Source organism: Trichoplax adhaerens, genomic scaffold (assembly GCF_000150275.1).
Source record: "Trichoplax adhaerens TRIADscaffold_1 genomic scaffold, whole genome shotgun sequence".
NCBI classification, from domain to species: Eukaryota; Metazoa; Placozoa; class Uniplacotomia; order Trichoplacea; family Trichoplacidae; genus Trichoplax; species Trichoplax adhaerens.
In genome coordinates, this window is record NW_002060943.1 from 6,095,149 (window position 1) to 6,115,596 (window position 20,448).

The 20,448-nt window shown below is 33.6% G+C and overlaps 4 protein-coding genes across 4 annotated transcripts; 2 read left to right on the top strand and 2 right to left on the bottom strand.

The window, feature by feature from the left end:
- Positions 1-2,752: 2,752 nt before the first annotated feature.
- TRIADDRAFT_51948 (uncharacterized protein) lies at positions 2,753-3,607 on the top strand (the record flags this gene model as incomplete). Its single annotated transcript, XM_002107903.1, has 2 exons — positions 2,753-3,176; positions 3,252-3,607. The coding sequence occupies 2 exons, from the start codon at positions 2,753-2,755 to the stop codon at positions 3,605-3,607; spliced, it is 780 nt and encodes a 259-aa protein (XP_002107939.1).
- A 5,614-nt stretch (positions 3,608-9,221) lies between these two features.
- Positions 9,222-11,044, bottom strand: TRIADDRAFT_51949 (uncharacterized protein; the record flags this gene model as incomplete). The annotated part of the gene is made up of 2 exons (XM_002108682.1): positions 9,222-9,292; positions 9,718-11,044. 2 exons carry the CDS (start codon positions 11,042-11,044, stop codon positions 9,222-9,224), a joined length of 1,398 nt encoding a protein of 465 aa, XP_002108718.1.
- A 2,487-nt stretch (positions 11,045-13,531) lies between these two features.
- On the top strand, positions 13,532-16,284 carry TRIADDRAFT_51950 (uncharacterized protein; the record flags this gene model as incomplete). The annotated part of the gene is made up of 11 exons (XM_002107904.1): positions 13,532-13,586; positions 14,386-14,552; positions 14,644-14,778; positions 14,871-14,996; positions 15,153-15,236; positions 15,322-15,378; positions 15,464-15,625; positions 15,710-15,787; positions 15,862-15,955; positions 16,073-16,134; positions 16,258-16,284. 11 exons carry the CDS (start codon positions 13,532-13,534, stop codon positions 16,282-16,284), a joined length of 1,047 nt encoding a protein of 348 aa, XP_002107940.1.
- A 125-nt stretch (positions 16,285-16,409) lies between these two features.
- TRIADDRAFT_63506 (expressed hypothetical protein) lies at positions 16,410-19,801 on the bottom strand (the record flags this gene model as incomplete). The annotated part of the gene is made up of 12 exons (XM_002108683.1): positions 16,410-16,816; positions 16,931-16,997; positions 17,145-17,189; positions 17,281-17,357; positions 17,462-17,532; positions 17,621-17,723; positions 17,822-17,963; positions 18,060-18,151; positions 18,471-18,568; positions 18,906-19,023; positions 19,616-19,659; positions 19,756-19,801. The coding sequence occupies 12 exons, from the start codon at positions 19,799-19,801 to the stop codon at positions 16,643-16,645; spliced, it is 1,077 nt and encodes a 358-aa protein (XP_002108719.1). The 3' UTR covers positions 16,410-16,642.
- Between the last annotated feature and the right edge of the window lie 647 nt (positions 19,802-20,448).

Consider the following 20,448-nt stretch of genomic DNA (forward strand, 5'->3'; position numbering starts at 1 on the left):
CTTGCTCTAGGCCTAGATCTGGATAAGGTATCATTTATTGGTTTAAAATGATCACAAAATCGGCGTACAGTCATAGTAATAATGGTCAAGGCATTTATTTGTCAATGCTGAAATCAGGCTAAATGTCAATTATGGAGGAATGCACTACTATATTTTGTGGGCTAGACCTGGATGTGGTTTTTCGTTAGCTATAGACATACCTCGATGAATACAGTAGTGCGTTATATATATATATATATATATAACCCGCTTTCTTCGATACGTTTGGATGGTTAAAACTATAAGTAAAACGCTCAAAAAATAGTAATCGTTATTATTAAAACCGCCCATTTGCGATCAGTTTTGTACGAATTGATGCGAAAATGGCCAACTTCGGGTTTTGGCCGTAACCTATATATATATATAAAACCCGCTTTCTTCGATACGTTTGGATGGTTAAAACTATAAGTAAAACGCTCAAAAAATAGTAATCGTTATTATTAAAACCGCCCATTTGCGATCAATTTTGTACGAATTGATGCGAAAATCGTCATACCGAATGGATGGACTATCACGAACCATTATAATAACACTACAAATCCGAGCTTTTAGTAATGCTCGGATTTGCACTATTACTACAGTACAGTATGCTACTCCATTTCAATCGATACACTTGCTTCCATCAGCATAAAACGTATAATTTTTTACCGGACAAAATGGGACGCGAGAGAAATGAAAATAATGCAATGGAATGGAGCTGGATCAGGCTAAGGCACTAAGCTCAGCAGGTTTTGCAGATCTCTGCTGTACGTGCAGTGTACGAATATTGCATTGTCACTGATGTTAAATACAATGGCAAGTCGGCTTTTCTATGCTTCATCAACAACCATAAACTACTAAAGTACTCAATTTCTGAAATTGTGTAGGTCATGCAACAATACTGAGTCAGGAACTCTTCAAGAGAAAATTTATTTTCTCAACCAGTGCTCCATACAATCCCATTCTTGATACTAGACTTATGACGTTTTTGTATTTTGAAAGAAATCGTGGATTGAGAGTGTGGGAAATATCGAAAAAGTCCATGGCAGTTACGTACAGTAGTATCAAATTTTTTTTAAACTACTACACACAGTAGAGATTACAAACTTCCAGGTTTGCCAATGATTAGGCTGTTGCAATTTGGCGTTAATGTTTACTCCGTAAATGAATGAAAAACGTAGACAAGGTTGGGGCTCAAAACCAGACTGCAACAGGCTAGTACCGTATAGAGAATTCTCTGCACCTAGATGTCTTTGAACTATGCACCGGAATCATTTAATATTGACTAAAGCTAATCTTATTAATTAAATGGCTGTGTTGATATTCGAATGGCTAGGGTGTTAAAATAATAAGATAGTATACCTCCCCAATATGTTGTAGTGCAACTAGTCTTAACTTGCAGCGTGCATACTTTACAGGTATTTTGTCTAAATTGCTCTAGTCATTACAATATTGGCCTAGTCAATTAAGTAATAAATAGCATGACTTTGGCTAATTTTGAATGATCTATTATGCATCATGTAGTATGCATCCCGTTCACAATTGTGCCTAATCGTATCTACTGCATGACAGTGCATGTTTTTAAATATTTAGAATAGTACATTAGTAGACAAAGTTAACGGAACTACTAGTACTCTGTAGTATCTATAGTGTTAACGAACAATTGATGTGCAGAATTTACAAAAATCAACCCTGTAAAAATAGTCCTGCTCTATAGATCAGCTTTCCAATTTCACATGTACTATGGTGCACAAACGACAAATATTGTATCACTTAGCATTGTATATTATACCAATAATATAATAGTCTAATTAATAGAATTCAAGTAATTTATACCTATGCACACTTATCTACAGCATGACACAATATCATGCATTAAAATTTCTAACAGCAAACAGAAACTCTTTTACAACACTATGAAATTACATCACCAGTTTAGTACAGTATTTCCATTCGTGCATGAATTACAATAGAACAAAAAGAAAAAGAATTTCAATAGTTTTAATAATTTCCAGTAAACCTTTTAATCTACAAAAGCGATGACAAAACGCATACGGACATTGATGTTGTGTGGAATTTTATAGGATACCACTTAGGCAATTGACCACAATATAAATTAAACAATATCAGAAATTGCCTCAAACTGCGCTCTGTATTTTATGCGGAGTCTATTCATGAATAGGTGTGATATCCGCTGAACTGAATATTTATTATATAGCACTTGGCAAGTTTGATGTGTTATTTTCAAACCTTCGTGCAATTCGTCAGCAAAAGTATTCATCACTACTGCATATCGTCAAACACCCGAAAAGGTATAGTATTTATTGGCCAATTAGTAAAGAAAGCGATGACGCACATTCTGTTCCAGTGCAAGAATAACTTTGGAATCCCCAAGTATATATTATTTAGGATATCTGCTTTTGAGAGTATAATTGCCTCTTATTAATATCTGCATGATTCATAAGATCTAACCGAGCTAGCTCATTGTCCAAATTTGACCCATAATTTACACTAGCTAACTTTGCGGTAATTGTATTATTTTACTTATGCTGATCTACGCGTATTTTCACATATAGGCATTAGTGTTATCATATTACTGCAGGGTTATCGATATTAGCAGCTCAAGATATTGATTACTACTTATAATTAGTTATATAGTACATAACAGTGCATATACGTATATATACAGGCTCTATATCAGGTTGATTTCACTTTGAAATATTAAGCCACGATAATGAAGAAAGCCTTGAAAAAGACTAAGAGAGCAGTTAGTAGGAAACTGCTTAAGAAATCTGACAAGCATACCCTGGAAGCAGCTACGGATGCACAAGATGATGAACGAGCAAGAGCCCTTGAAGCGAGTGATGCTAGTATCGTTAATGATGAACTTAAGGTCAACTTGAACAAAATTCAAGACGAGAAAACTAGACAATCGATGGTGCCCGAATTTGCCGAGGTGATATGTGAATTTCGCGAATCGTATAACACATACAATCCGTTTGAAAGCTATAGCCCAATCAAGATATTTCAAACAGTTGAAGATGAAGCAGAAAATGATATAGTTGGTCAAGAGGGGATAACTGACTTCAGCAATGATATGATCGAGAGTTTAAATAATAGATCTGTCTTGAACACAATGGAAGGAGACGCTTTTGCAGGTAGGTAAAACGATATACTTTTTATTATCATAAAAAAAATCTAAAAATTGATTCTTGTACATTTATTTTCGTTAGCTCAAATTCCAGAAATTACAGAGGAGACAAGTGAACACCTAAAAGATGAAGATCCTGACGGTCATCAACTACCGATTTGTGAAACAGCTGATGTCATGTTTGAACATGAAGAGGTTGCAAGCGTAGCCCCTGATTCCTTTAAAAACGAGCAAGGATTAAGACAGGAAGACCAATGTCACTTAGATAAAAATCATAAGCGAGAGAAGTCTAGTGATGAGCTTCTGGAATGTAGTCAAGAAGTAATCAAGGAAAATCCTCTAAATAATACTACATCGCCAATTTATGAACCTCATGAAAATCCAAAGAGAACTTTTACCTCGGTTTGGTGGAGAATTTTTTTAAGGTGCTGCTACTAAAAGCACAAAATCGTTAACAGCGAATGAATATATCAAATAAACGAACTCTGTAGAAGTTATCGGTTTTCATCACCACTTTTTTTTGTTACTTATAGGTTTAGCTACCTCAATATAACTTAAATCACAGTGTATCACCTTCGAAATTTAAAGTTGGAATTTACTTCAGTGAATAAACTTTGGTCATTGCTAAAACACAGTTTAGTCTCTAATTTAAATTATGCTAAGCCAAGAAACATAGAAATAAGATATGGAACTGTTCTTAATCGAAATCGTTGATATTTAGCTGATTTACACATGAAATAATTGAAAATTTTTCCGTATCATTCTATTTGCAGCTGTTGTAAACTTGACATATCACCTGAAGAAGGGCTTTATTGAACTTATCTGTTTAATATTTATACGGAGTATTCTGCCATTACAACAGACTACGTAATAGAATATTAATTATTTGCTTAATTATACTTAGCTGATATAACTTCAAAACTTTTAAGCTAAATGTTCGACATCCAAATTCAAAGACGGCAATAAATTTCTGTAGACAATGATGAAATTTCTATAAAGTACAGTTATTGATTATATTTAGATACGCTTAAAATTTAAAATGCTAGCGATAGTTGCCTTTTAACATATCCTTTATGTAAATATCGCTGTAGTATTGCTATGTACTTGTAAATCTGCAATCTTTGGAACGATCAGTAAGTGAACCCTAATATTTAATATTCTGCTTTATCTTGATGTAATTACTGCAAGAGATCGACTATGATAAACGAATGGACTGTAACTTGCAATGATAGTTCTATTCAAATCAATATCCACGTAAGTTTATGTGTATACTGTGGATCATATTCTTAGTCGATATAAATGCTAATGCCAATTGGTCTTGCTCTCTTTTGAGGTTCGGTTGCGATGCCTCTCTTAAATAGACATTATATCACTATAGTAAAAGTAATATAATCGCCGAAAATATAGAAAAAAAGGGTGTGTAACTTACACGGAGTCATTTACGAACTTCGATATGAAATTTATTTATAGTGGATAAGCTAAACCGCCATTAAGCTATTTATTGCTAATTGTAATTATAACCAGTAGCTTTTGCAACTATTTCACTCGCGAGTCAACGTGATCTGCAATTTTGTGGACTTTGAACAAGTTAGATTGGTCAAGTCAAAATCCATAAATGGGTAGATATCATTGCCTAATACATGTGTTACCGTGTTAGTCCATTTGTGCTATGCTACCGCCTATATAATATATCACCAATAATTTAGTCAATAAATAATCATGCACTGATGATACAACAGTTGTTATAGGTAATTACCTAGGTCGACTACATCATTAATCCATATAGATTAGTAAAAAACATATGTATCGTCTGCTTTTAATTCTAGATTTGATAATAGCGAATAAATCGTTTGACCTATAAATCTACAGAACCAGCATGCAAAGACTTTAAGTAAAAGCTGTAACATAAATCATCATAGGTTTAAATCCTACTGTGTTTGCATTTTAGAGAAAATATCGTCAGCCACTCCCCAATGATATTAAATTCACGAATAAAAATCCAATTTTAAACGCAATTTAATCTGACAATGCAGAGCATTTTTATTCAAATACTTATTTCTAAATTAAACCATCAAAAAGATACATGACGGATTATTGTTTAAAATATACGCAGGATAAAAGACTTCAATCTAACCAGTAAATCTAACTGGTTACAACACAAGATAGTAACGGATAGATTGTTAATGCATTCAGATTGTGCTAACTATTAACCAATTCAAACTATTTCAAAGTCACAATATTACTAAAACATCATACGAGTTTTACTGACAATTCTGATGATAACTTGAAATTTAGCTTATAGAACTTGTTTAGCTACAATCCGCTTGAACTTGAGCTTGTCCCCAAATTGACCTAGATCCCCCTTCAATTTAGAAGCTGATGCTTCGATGAAACCTTTGACACTCTCTACGCTATCAGCGGTCGCCACAATGACGAAATGTGTGCTATCCCCAGTATCACCCACATCTTGATAAAGGTTTAGAGTTTTGAAGCCAGGTGAGCTGGAAATATCTCCTGCATTTGTTTTGAACCAATCTACAGCCACGCTAGATACGCTGTTATCGACCGTAACATCTACGTGATAAAGAGCCATTTTATTGTAGTGTGTTAAGATGTTGAATGTCAAGACGATTGCAGAATTGGATACCAGGAATGGACACAGATTCACCTAGGGCTAGCCGAGAGAATGTAACAAATTGAGGGCAGAACTGACCTTTAAATCTTACAGCGACAAATCAATGCATATGCGCAATAATTTCAACTTGCTGGGAGTCTTATTTGTTTATACTATTTCATATGACTTTATTTACATTACTAATTAGATACTGTGCTAGTATACTTTGACCAACGACCCTGAACATCAAGATGTATATGTACAGTAATAATAAATAAGCCATGAACACTGATCTAGATGGCACGTAAAATCATTTTGAAGAAATCATTGGCATTGTCATTTTATTAGCATTAGAGGACAACAATTATGCTATTCAAATCGCTTGCCAAAAACTAATATTAGCGAAGTCTTTGTATGCAATATTGCGAAAGGGTTACGTACCGCGGTATCCAATTTAATTCAAATATTGATAAGAGGAATAGTCTAGATTTAGTTTTGATCACGGGTTAGAAGTCTGCCCCCTCTATCCCGTTCATAGTTTAGTATAAATAAAATGTACTTTGCTCACTGTAAAAGAAATACCATGTGGAAGCAACCTACTTCCATCAGATTGACGGTTCAATTGTAACGCTATTTATTATTATACAATAAAGCAAAAACTGCAAATCTGCCATTAAAATGAAGTACCTATGTCAGCTTTAATGCTTGCGTTGCTTTGCAATGTTAGATAAGTCTAATGTTGATGTCTAGCTAAAAAATCTGCAACATATCGAAAAAATTCATATGCTGTAGACTTATTTTGCAATGTCATGGGTTAATGGATTAATTATTTTTCTATTCTCAGGGTAGCAATCATCGTATCTACTGTTGATTTTATCTTTTTTTCATCAAATAGCATCTATCATTAGCATATCGATGTTATTCTTAATTGTTTACATTATCGATATTTTCTTAAACTTTTTCTGGAGTTTCAAGGTGAAGAAGATATATTTCTTTGCGAACCATCTATAAACATTAAAAACTGCTAACATCGCCCGCTCACAAAAGAGCTGCCAAAGTATATGCTAATATGACATTATATATAGCATCTTTGTAGCATTACCATTAATGTACAAGCTAATAGATCTCTTAATTCTTATAAGTCACTCCTATAAAATACCTGACTTAATATATTTGCATATAATTAAATAAAGTCCCGTAATTAAGTAACACCACAAAGTGCTATCCGCGTATACGAAGTGAGCTTTGTGATCCTTAACTTCATTACTGTGTTACTACTATATGGCATCAAATAATAGTCGTTTACGTTCAACTATATCTAGTCCTTCCTGATTAGACTATCAGGCTTCTGGTCATAGTTTAAGATTATACAATAAACAGGTTCCGTTCATAAGACTAACAGCCTATTCTGCAGCTTTTATCAAAGGTAAAATTCTTCAAGCGATTCAGCGCCTAAAGAATTGAGATACCATTGCATGCATTAAAAAATTTTATGCTAGTCGTTTAATCCTGATTTTTGATCTCAAATATTTCAATTCTTGATTCAGGATGTGCATATTTTAAGCAATATTGTATTGTGTTCGTAGCAATTTGCTAACAATATATAGTACATAATTATCTTTAGTGTTAAGTTTCGCAATATAAATTTAAAAGTGCGATCGATAAGCATTTCTGCTCAAAAAACTGACATTTCCACTGAAATGACCTCAGGTAATTGCAGTGGCACAGTATGTGGCTAATAGATGAAATGGTGCAGTTGTACTGCTTCTAGTATGAGACTAGCAATAGCATGAGACTATAGTATTACACGCTCATTACATCCACGTACCCATACGTAGCGAGAATAAAAATTATTAACAGATTCTCGGTGTTTTAAAATTGAAGAAATATTGCTAGAAGAGTTTCTAAATTTCATTTGTTCCTATGTAAAATTTAAAAGCCACTGAAAGAGGGCAAATATAAAAATTTAATTAATACAAAAAATCGTGTGCTAATCAGCTGAGTTGATTACATTATTGTTATGTCTGAAGATTATACACGTTCTAGGCATTTTTTGTATCACTTTATGTGCATTTATGAAAAGATTACGTGGTATTAGTTAAAATAATCAGACTACAATTGTTAACGATTATCAATTTTTGATAATTACGAAAGATTAATCGGAGTTAGAAACCCCATCGACAAAATAATAAATATCATTATGGTTTGATAGTATAACTACATATGATTGCAGGTAACTATTACTGGAACTGGTGCAAATTTTAAATAAAAGCTATGCTGGTATTAACTAATTATTTTATTAATCATGCCCAGTAATACCATAGTAAGACTGACAATGAAACAATTGCGAAGTATTTATTAATCAGGGTTAGAATCCTGGAGACTGTATAGTAAATATTATCATTTACGAGACAGTTGTTCGTGGTTTAAGACATCAAACAGAGGACATAATGTAAACCTTTCAGAAATACTTAGTCGACCGTCTGTACGATTATTTATATGAAGCAAATTAGTATAAAATAATAATTTTATTGCAGATGCATACTGCATAGTGTGGCATTGACATCTTCCCAAAAGTGATAATTGCTGAGAATGTTCCCTCGAGAGATTCAGAGAATTTTAATTCTGAATTTACCGCTATGTTAAATACAAATACTAGAGTGAAGTTTATTTGCATATTCAGGACTCTATTACAAAGTTATGAAGCTTAAGAAAGTCTGCATTGAATAATGCATTAACTTCTAATCTTTTAAATTCGATTCTTTTAATATTATCTCAACTATAAGTAGTTATTTTGCTGTACGGCATTTTAATTACATTAATCTTTGTTAAAAAGATGATTTAGCTGTTATCATATGCACTTTTATAAAATTTCTTCGTTTAAATTAAGTGCTACTCATTCACGAACTAGTGGTATATTGAAAGCTAGGCGTTAAGCATTCATGTGTATCTGGATTAAACAATCAAAAACATATCAGAAATAATCTGAGTTTGTTTCCTAGAAATGAAATACCGGACTAAATATAATCAAGAAAGGTAATCAGTTTGATGGCAAAGAAAAAGTAACACTTATCACCTTAATACTACTAAAAAATGTTGCATTCGGTCTCCTTTTTAGACATTCGTATCTTATGTTACTAGATCTTGTGCAGGTGATTACCTGCACATTAGTGTATGTTTTCAATGAGTTAAATCAGTAATTCTAGATCACATACATAAAATTCTAGCTGCTACTCGTAAAATTCGAATTATAACATTCATCAGCTTAAAATTTGACCAAAAGCACTATTGTTCGATTTATTATGATGCTGTAACGACGAGGATCTTATTTGAGTAAGATATTATTAGCAAAAACATACAGACAGTTTAAGTAAATTATTCTAATTAGTTAAAATTTATTTACGCTTTAAAAATCTTGTAAAATTTACTATAAATGTTTCAGACAATAAAGCAACCAAATGGGAATATATACACCGACGCTCCAAAATTCATGATGGCAAATTTACCATCTATAGATTTGGATTAAATCATAAGTATCTACATTTCCAAAGACAAACATTGAGAACATGTTTCTTCTACAAAATCGTAAAATTCTATATCTAATTATAGCTTATTAAGCGACATACTTATATTAATATTAATATTTCATTCGATTATTGATATCAAACGTATCTAACTATTGTAACTCCGAGAAATGGTTCTATTGATCAATTTTCACAGCGAATAATTTATGGTAGTTTTTGATGCATATCAAATAAATTATCATAAATTGCACAGCATTTAGTACCGATACTGTTAGGAGTAAAACGATTACAATAGGGTAAATTTATTTTATTTATTTCTACTCCATCAGTATAAAGTTATTTTGCATATAGCCTTTTAAAAGATTCTATGCAATCCACAATAACATGATCCAGTTTAATACTAAACGTACCCGCAAATAAGAAACCAGCATGTTTCTCATCATAAATCCATTTTAAATCACCAGAGCCATAGGTGCAGATGTTGTTAATGTTCCAACTTCCATGACAGGCAATATTATCTGAGCGCTTTTTTACTAAGCGAATATTATAATCATAAGTCTTGCTAGATTCTTTGTGACCATAGCCTCCAGGTATATCAGATATCCTTTGTAAAGTCGCCCAATAATAAATCTCCGGCTTACGAACATTCTTTAAGTAATTTTGTAGTTCACTAGCTATTGAGTTTTGAATAACAAAATTGCAAAATGACGACGTAGCTATAAAAATGTCATCGCCTACGTAGAGTTTTCCACCAGTGGCTTGTTTCAGCTTCTCAACATTAACAGCTGGAACATTACTTGGCGTTTTTGAATTCGATTCAGTAGCAGGCGTTTTTTTACTGATTATTTCTTTACTTGCTCTTGAATTGATAGCATTGTATCCATTTAAAGACTTTAAATACTGTACTAACTTCAGATTAGTTACCAATGGATAGTCGTTATCTTGGATATTAATGTAATATTTCCATTTGTAATTTCGCAATTTTTTTATACACTGAAGATCTGAATCTATCTTCTTATGCTCGTCATGAACCACATCGGGCAATTTAACAACATGGACATTTTTTAAACAGTTTGCTATATTAACCATAGCCTGGTGAAATGGCTTTGATAATTGACTGGATAATTTCAAGCAGTAGTAATTATACGGTCGATATATCCTGTGTAAGAATTGTTCAGTCTGCTCTCCTCCTTCATTAATATATACTCCGAAGGATATAGGATATTCTTCCTCTTCGCGCTGATTTTTTGTCGCTTCGTGAGCGTAGGAATCATAAAGTTTGTTGTCACATACTTCAGTTAGCTCTCGTAAGACTAGATCATTCAAATATGTACGGTTACTTGCTAGTGATAGAGTTTTTTTAATAAATTGCACTTCTTCTGGAATTCCATGACGTATTGCTTGACATTTAGGCTTTCTTTGGCCAAATCGATCGAAAGTTTTGCTGTAATACCATTTATTTGGAACAACAGAATATAATGGTGGGGGGAAAGAGAAAGTTTTCTTTTTTTTAGTCGGTTTAGGTTGAGTTTTAGTGGCGCGATCGTCGCGCTTCAATTTTTTTGTAGACGATATCGAAAGCGTATCATTAAGAGAAGGCTTTTTTTTCTCGGTAGTCATAGAATTAATAAAGTTATTTATAGTCCAGGGAGTTTGTTTCGGATGGGTTAGCCAAGAAAATATAACTAAAGCGATAGTTCCGATAATTATTAAGATAAAAAAATTGCGAGTTTTCATATTTATAATGTATAGATAACGACACCAATATCCAACTATCTGTACGCAGAAATAAATTCTCAATTGCTGCTTTACAATCCTATATAGCGTACTTTTATTTGTCGCAGATTTAGAATGTAAGTATCAATAAATGCTATTATTTCAGAGTCAATAGAATCCAGATGTTGATAGCTGAAAAATAAGTTACTTTATCTCGACTTGCAACAGATTTCAAGTGCTGTTCAGCCCTATAATTTAATTGATATTATAATGAATCGAAAAAATTAACTCAGAAATTTTGTAAAGGATTCGTTACTATAAGTTGTGCTTTACCGATAGATATAGCATATTACATCAATCTTATATTTCAATGATTCAAGCGATAAACTTTTAGACTCACTTTAAAATATCAAAAATACTTTTTATATTAGTTCCTGAAATGTCAGCCGATCTACATAATGCGGAATCTACAAAACAATAATTAATTCAATTCTGTAAAAATATGTTACTCTACAGACTATACATTATTAGGTCGTGCCTACTAGCCGTATACGACGGTCGATCAGGTAGTATATCGTAATTTCCAATCAATATTTTAAATTAAAGTGATTTTTATTATTGGATTAAAGTTAATCCAGTTTTAACATACTGTATCTTCATGGCCATACCTTGAATAAGTCAATCCTACAAGTATTTGATTGCATATGCTGCGATAGATGCAGCTGTTGCCAAAATATTATATTTTCGTATGCTTTGTTCTAAACTTAGCCTTAGATTGGTAGCGTAATTTCATCCTTGGTAAAAAATTAGTGTATAGAAGTACCGTATGTTTATCAATTTTGGGCATGTTTAAAATTAAGCGAGCATGATTTCAGCAGAGAACAACATCCTCATTGTCATTTTAGAATAGGTCGACGAGACATTATTCAGGCGTAATCTACTGATCATACCTTGTCTTCTGATTCACTATACTAACAATATAATTTTTGAGTAAAAAGTACGAAAAATTTATTTGTGGTAATCATTTCCAATTTGCATGCAGTTTCGTATTTTAAAATAGAATTTATTTTGTCTGATCTAGTTTAGTCTGTCAACTTGACTGAAGTACTCCATCGAATCCTACCCTATCTTATCTGTCTTCTATCATGTCCATAACCAATATACAGTGCTGTATGAAGCTAATATCTGTCAAAATTCGAGTTTCACGTCGTCCATCTAGGATAAATTTCGATTATTGTACTTTTACAAGGCGAAGGACAGGTTATGAATACTGTAGTACAGGCAGGATATGTTAGCTGAATCAATAGCCGCGTATCTACACCAAATGTGATGATTGCAGTTTGATAAAGTACGAGAAAAGTACTACACATTAAAAAGTACGGTAAGAATGGCTGGTATACAGTACTATAATGCATACTAGAGGCTAACATCTATACTTACTCTATCAAGTTCTAGATTGAATTTGTTCACTATAAATTCATTTAGTTAGGTACAGACTTTATGCCACAGTAAAGTACATTCGTTCTTATCCTAAACTGCTGCTGACGTCTTCACGGCAGTCTACTAGTATAATATAATTGAAGGACTGGCAGAATCCACTCCATACGCTATATTCCGCGTCATGGACCGTGCTGGTATTGATAGCTATAGCAAGTTCTCTGTGGCAGTGATTCCGTGGTATCTCCTTCCACTGTTAAATCATTTATTGTGACAGAAATTTGTCAACTTAATTCATCGAGTTTAACATTTGATTCTTGAACTTTTTTCAACTTTGCGACAGTTATATTGCCAGACATGATCATGGCTAAACTAATTTTAACAATAGATTGTCATGTCTCTCTCTCGAAGGGTCTCTAGGCTACACGATCGTGAAATGTGGTGAAATCGGCTACTGCAATAATTATAATTACATTCAGTCGTGATGTGTTAACCTTAATAAAGTGAAATCGGCTACTGTAATTATTACAATTACATTCAGTCGTGATGTGTTAACCTTAATGTGGTGAAATCCGCTACTGTAGTTATTATAATTACATTCAGTCGTGATGGTTTAACCTTAATAAAGTGAAATCGGCTACTGTAATTATTATAACTACATTCAGTCGTGATGTGTTAACCTTAATAAAGTAAAGGTTAATTACCCATACACACCAAGAGTGGGTAGTATGAATCTGCACGTGCGCTGCTACAGTACATAACTGTCCGCTCAGCTTCCTGTACTGTACAGTGTACAGTATGAATTCAGAAAGTCAAAGTCGAACAAGTACTGTACACTGTACACTGTAGAGTACTGTTATAACGATCTCTGTGCTGTACCGTACAGTGTACAGTGTACAGTATACAGCGCTGTACTGTACATTCTGTACTGTATCTAGAGGTACAGTACAGCACCAAAACTGAATCTTGAATTGGAGGCTTGAAGATCTCCAGAAATTTTCGCTCTTCTAATGCTATCTGCTATCCGCCATTTCAATCAATTGATTGTTTAAAAGTAAATTGCACGTTAGTATGGCATCCAGTAGCGCCACTACGGAGGCTGATGCTAGTAATAAGAAGCCATCAGGTGCGTAAAATTTATTTTGTTATATCAACGCTTGTGCAATTGAACTATTTCATTCATGTTCAATTTTATTGTCATAAATACCAATGATGGAATTATTGATTGCTATACTCTTGTTTAGGAAAGAACAAATATCGCAAAGATAAACGTAAGATCTTAACTTTTATAGAATAGACATCAGGGCTAATAAATTACTTTAATGAACAGCATATAGCTTATAACTTGTGATATAAGATTGATCCATGAAATAATACCTCTCTCTGACTTCATGCATGCTGCTACTGTAGCATGCTCATCGATTGATCTCTATGCAACATTTGACAAACTTAACAATACTCCTAGCTCGGAAATAAATCATTGTGCTGTCTACACGAGTAGGCATACCTAGTTTTTATGCTAAAATTAGATATCCTTATTATTAATGATGGACAGTGCTATAAATAAACTTGTATTGCAGCTCTATACATCAAAAAGATACTGTACAATCTTGATTGTATTACTGTATTTGCAACACTGGCAATAAATATTATATCAGACATGTCGATTCTTAAAATCGATTATACGTGTAAAACTAGATGCATCTCGGGAAAAATTTAGTGACCTAATTTAGAGTTTACTGATAGGATATAATTTGCTCGTTGACTACACATTATATGAAAAAATTCGTTACTATCACAACAGCGGATAGACAATTTGTCTTGAAATGACTTAATAATGACGCAAAATCTGATGTAGTAAACGTGTTATATCAATGGATTCTGCAGCGTATTTAGCATTAGTTTGTTATTATCACCCCTTTTAGCTTGGGATCATGAAGGAATTGATCACTGGAAGATTGATACGTTTGACGAAAAAGATAATCCACAAGGGTTACTAGAAGAGAGTTCATTTGCTACCTTGTTTCCTAAATATCGCGAAAAATATTTAAGAGAAGCTTGGCCACTTGTAGAAGAAGTCCTAAAGCAACACGTACGAGCTACTTGATTCAACAATTTATTCTCTTCTTACTTGATTAAGCCTTCTTTTGTATGACGTATCTTGGTGCCTATTACTGTTACAGAATATCAAATGTAAACTAGATGTAATTGAGGGTAGTATGACAGTCAGTACTACAAGGAAAACATGGGATCCTTACGTAATTATAAAAGCTCGAGATTTAATCAAATTGCTAGCTAGAAGCGTACCTGTCGAACAGGTTAATCAAATCATTACCTTAATACTTTAATGTTAGAATCAAAATTCTTTATATTGAATCTACTTCGTTGACAACATAATTTACTGCCTTAGGCGAAAAGAATTTTAGAAGACGGAATGGCTTGTGAAATTATTAAAATTGGTAGTCTAGTGAGAAATCGGCAGAGATTTATCAAGAGACGTCAACGTTTGATTGGTCCTAATGGAGCAACATTAAAGGTATTAAAATCATTTACTGACGATCTTTGATTATCCAATCGTAAATTAGCTGTAAATATTTGCATCCTTAATATTTTGTTTCGTATAATGCAAGCGTAAGCATTACCGTATACGTTCAGATTGATTGTACGTACATACATCGGTCTTCGTTGTTAGGCACTAGAATTACTCACTGGTTGCTATCTGATGATACAAGGTAATACAGTTGCCTGTCTTGGAACATACAAAGGGTTGAAGCAGGTACATAATCTTTTGGCAAAGCTAATAAATTCAAACTCAATTTTCAAATCTAATAAAAACATTCTAATATTTTTAACTTCATTAGGCGAAAAAAGTGATCATTGACACCATGAATAATGTTCATCCTATTTATAATATAAAGGTTTAAAGACAATGGATAGAATCGTCTGTTATTATTCTTATCGCGACTTTTGATAGTATGTTCGATCTGTTTCCGATTATGCTAGGCTATGATGATTAAGAGAGAGTTAGCCAATAACCCTGATATGGCTAATGAATCATGGGACCGTTTCCTACCGAAGTTTAAGAAAGTGAATATTAAAAAGAAAAAAGTTAAAATTGAGAAGAAGGAGTATACTCCATTCCCGCCGCCACAGACCGAACGAAAGGTTATCACATCTCCACTTATTTTGATTTCATATTGCAGTCAGCTTTGTTTATTTATTAAATTGCGGAATATGATGCTATTTTAGATTGATAAAGAAATGGCTAGTGGAGAATATTTCTTAAAGAAGAAAGAGCGCCATTTCATGAAGCGAAAGGAACGACAGGTTATATAATAGATGTCACTGTCTGTGGGTTATTAACATGATCGCTATTCCTCATACAAAGTAACTGTTTATAGGTTAAACAGGCTGAAGCCAAAGAGAAAAGAAAGGCTAAACGCGAAAAACTCTTTACTCCTCCTTCTGAGCCGAAAAAACACAAAAAGGAAAAAAGTAAGATCGATTTGGGTCAGAATAACTTCGCTATTAATTTGGTTCTTGTGTAAGCGTAAAATATCGCTGCTTAGTCTTTGAGGTCCGTAAATAAATTTAATCTATGAATTATACTAGATGTGAAAAAGGCTGATTCTGTGGATGTAGGTGCACTGAAGGAGAAGATCAAAAAAGCACAGGTATGTGCATTATAAGCACGATAGCCATTTACAAGGCAGTAAATTTGCCTATGGCACTTCTTTTAATGATTACTCTGTCAAATCCCTAAAATTAATGTAATCTATTTGCTAATGATACTATAGGGTAAAAAGAAAATAAAGAGATCTTAAGATTTTACCAAATGTAAATTACCTTTGGAAGCTAGTAATTACAGATATTATGTTGCTAGATAAGTAAACAATACTGTAAACAGTAAAAACCGAGAATTGTCTACATAGGCAATGTCACCAAATTGTCTTTAGCAATTGCTGTATTCTTTTATTGCTGTTTACATTACGTTTAATATATGATAAAGCAAAGAAAGTTTATGTATACTAGGTACACTTGAAAATTGCAAATTTTCATAGCATTGATATTGTTTTTGTCGTATATATATCGTCTACAATGGTGCACACGTTACGACACATTGTATATAAATGATATAACAATAAACAAGCTTATAACGTTCTAGCGGAAGGTACGATTCCATTATGTCCTGGATTGTGTATTTAACTTTCTCACTAGATCCCAATCAATGTCTGCACCAGAGACTCCAACATGACGCCTAAGGACAAATGTTGCAATTTTATCGATAGTCGTCTTTTCGATACCCAAATCTTCCAGGCCAGGTAATTCAGGAGTGACTCGATCTGATAGATTTTGCTATTAAACGAAATATATCAGCTATTAATTTATGATAAACTAATTAAAACAATCAATGATAAAGACATTATCAGAACTGTAATTGAAATCAAAGAAATATCACAACATGCTGACCCGTATGAGCTTGTCTCGTGTTAACCATGGAATGTAGCCAACAGTTTCCATTACACTTAGAAAAGCACTACCGTAAAGAAGTATATTATTTTAATATACTGTGCAAACAATGATCGCAACAGTATCAAGCAAATTGAAGCGATGTAAAAACAAGCCAACATACTTGAACATCCATTGAGGTAGGGTAATGGTTTGGAATCGCCTTGCACTATACCTGAAAATAGTTCCCACCAAATCGTATAATAGATATTCATGAGGCCTACAACAGAGCATGTAATCAGTCAATATTCTTTATAGTCATGATCAATCATGATTAGCTATTAATATCATAGCAATATTGGTTAGCATACCCGTACAACTCATAAATTCTTCCAGCGGTTGTATCGTCTACGGTCATTTTGGCAATAGCTTTAGCAAAGTCAGCAACCTTAAAATTATTCATTTATTAGTAAGGTTTAAGATAGAAACTACATCTATCAAGAGCATTACGAGAGATTATCAATGTATGCTAGTGCACATACTATTGCTTACATATAAAGGTATTTTAGTAGCTTTTAGACCTCCATCTAGCAATGGCACTCCAAACGGCAGCATTCTTAACTCTTTCAAAATTGATAATATTCGAAATGATATTCTTTAGAGCGTTATTTAAAAACTTAAACTTGAGATCATTTTCTAGAAGCAACTTACCGGCATAGTAATTAAAAAATCTATCCTCCTGGCCATATATATCAGAGGGCCTAACTATAGTAGCATCAGGAAACTCTTCCAATACAGCTTCCTCACCGGCAGCCTAAGATAAGACAATGATAAACTGATAAGATTTTTACACAGTAGTAGTTGCTTACCAATGGATCGTTATTAACGTATATAAACATATTAATTTTTAACCTTTGATCTGAGCCAATGTGATTTAGAGTTCTTATCAACATTTAAAGCTGAAACATGTATTAAACGCTCAACACCATGATCTCGACATGCACGGGCAATCGCACGAGCTCCTTCCACATTTGCGTCCTCATATGTATAATTCCTGTCATAAACACATAGTTTTCTATTAAGTGTATCTAGACACGACAGGGCAGAAATGACTGATTAATTAAAACGAATTCGGAGTTATTAATTCTACCTTGTTTCCCAGTCTTGTCCAATTAGGTTAATCACGACATTAGAATGCTTCACTAATTCAGAAACTGCATCGGTGTCTCTCAAACTGAAAGGCTACGTGATATACAGTGAAATTAGAATACATTAAGATCACTTGGATAGGCACTATAATACGTTTTAAAGCATACACACTTGTTAGTTAAGCTATTCTACCAAGCACACAGCTTAGGTCTAATGAAATATTGTATGATATGCTATTATGCTTTGTCTTATGATATACTAATTAAAGGAATAGCAACATCTTCACTGCTAATATTGTAAGAGATGCTGTGTACACTTTCAAGTATTATACACGAAGTAAAAAGGTATCAGTTGCTTGTCGCAAAGGTTTCCATAATGTGACCTAATGAGTTTGCTATTATGCTTATCTTACCCGAAACATAATTTGGCCCAAATCACCCATCAGTCTTATATGCCTAATATCGTGTTCATCACAACGGTAAGGAACCATAATTTGAGTTCCAACTCGTCCTAAACATGAGAGAAAAAACTAGTGTTAAACTTTGTTGAAGATAGTAAATGTTGCCATATTCTTAAGTACTACCATGAAGTTGAATATAGGTATTTGTTGAATGATCAACAAATAGTGACTAAAAAGTTGTATTTTTCTCTGATTGTTATAAATACAGTACTGTAGAGTTGCTAATCAAATTCTTAACTATAAATTCTATTGGAACAACCCTGTGGTAATATATTCAATAAAACTTCATCTAATGAACAAAATGTCTAGTATAAGTCAATTATTAATGACAATAAGTCCAAGTTGTGTTGTTGCAGAGAGAAGGCGTGAAATTGTAATTAATGTTACCTAATCTGTTAATAACATATCGTCCTGTAAATCCAGTGCCACCAAATACAGTAGCTAGAATACCAGAGTAGGAAGAGCGGCCACCACGACCACTCTTGACCAACTGATGTAGTTTTCTCTACGATTATAAAAGCCAATCACTGTGGGTTAGTCATGTGTATCAGATGCATAAGAAGATTTATAGGACGTATACTGACATTATCGATTTATGCACAATTGCACAGTGGTAGAATCATGGGAAGAAACACGAACTCGACGTTGCTAACAGGTAGTTTATGGCTACAAATGCACTTGTCGAACTTAATATCTCAAGTCAATGTAAAGACAGCAACGTAGCCATATTTACACGTCCATACCTATCTACGGTATAGTAACGGCATAATGTACTACTTTCTCTATGTCAATATAGTATTCTACAAACTTTGCCATCGAGCAACAGCAATACACTTCTCAATTTAGTAAGGACGTGATCACTATAACCTCGTTATGGAATAGCATAACCTGGTTGTTAAGCTAACAGGAAGAATTAGGCAAAATGAAATGAAGAAGCAAGCAAGTGCTGGCTATCTCAGCTACATCCATGTCTATACAGAAGATAAAAATGATGTAGAAACTGCTCGGTAGCTCTTTAAATAAAAGTACAGATAGGCAAACAACATTGTTGGCCAGGTCGACATGAAAAGAGTTTACATTAAGTAAAAACAACTTACATCGTTGATAGAGGAACCGCATATTACCGTTCTTACCGACGATACTATAGAATATAAGTCAACATTAAGAATAGAATAACAACATAGAATAGCATAGCATGGATAGAAATTGAAATTAGTATTATTGCTATTAGTTTTACCCGTTAATGTTTGAGGTAATCGTCTTCGGGATAAGTTTAACATCATGGCGGATCAACGTTTTGGCACGACTGGAAGTACGCCAGTACTGCAGCTGTTCAACCTGATTGTCGCAGTCAGTATGTTAGTATTATATCGCAAACAATGGCGAGAAATCAAGGCTACAGTAGGCAGACTTGGTCGAGTTACTCTTGGCAGACCAACGCAACGCACATACGGTAAAAACGCTTCACCACAAAATCCCAAATTCACTCAACGTCTAGAAATGTGCACAAATCATACTGCAAAGTATACGATACCGTATAGTATACGCTGATAGAATTCATACTACTAAATAATACTGCAGCTGCGCAGTTCAGTCTGGCCTTATTTCCTGGATTTTCGCTGCCATGGACTAGTGACATTGTTTTTGCTCGTGATTGAAGCTTAGTGTAATGTGAAAAGTATACATTGTATCAGTACCGTAAGCCAGTAATGTACAGTACACAGCCAACCTTGCAGATAATGATGTCACCTATGGCGGTGATTTATTACTGGATTTATCGGACGGACAGTACCTCTATGGGCGTATAGTTACTGCACAAATGACTAGCAAAACTAATGTCCACAAGATGAGTCTATAGTAATAGGTTTACAGTAAGAAAAAGGGCCTTCATACAGGTGACATTATTTGTTCGCATGAAGTCCACAATGAG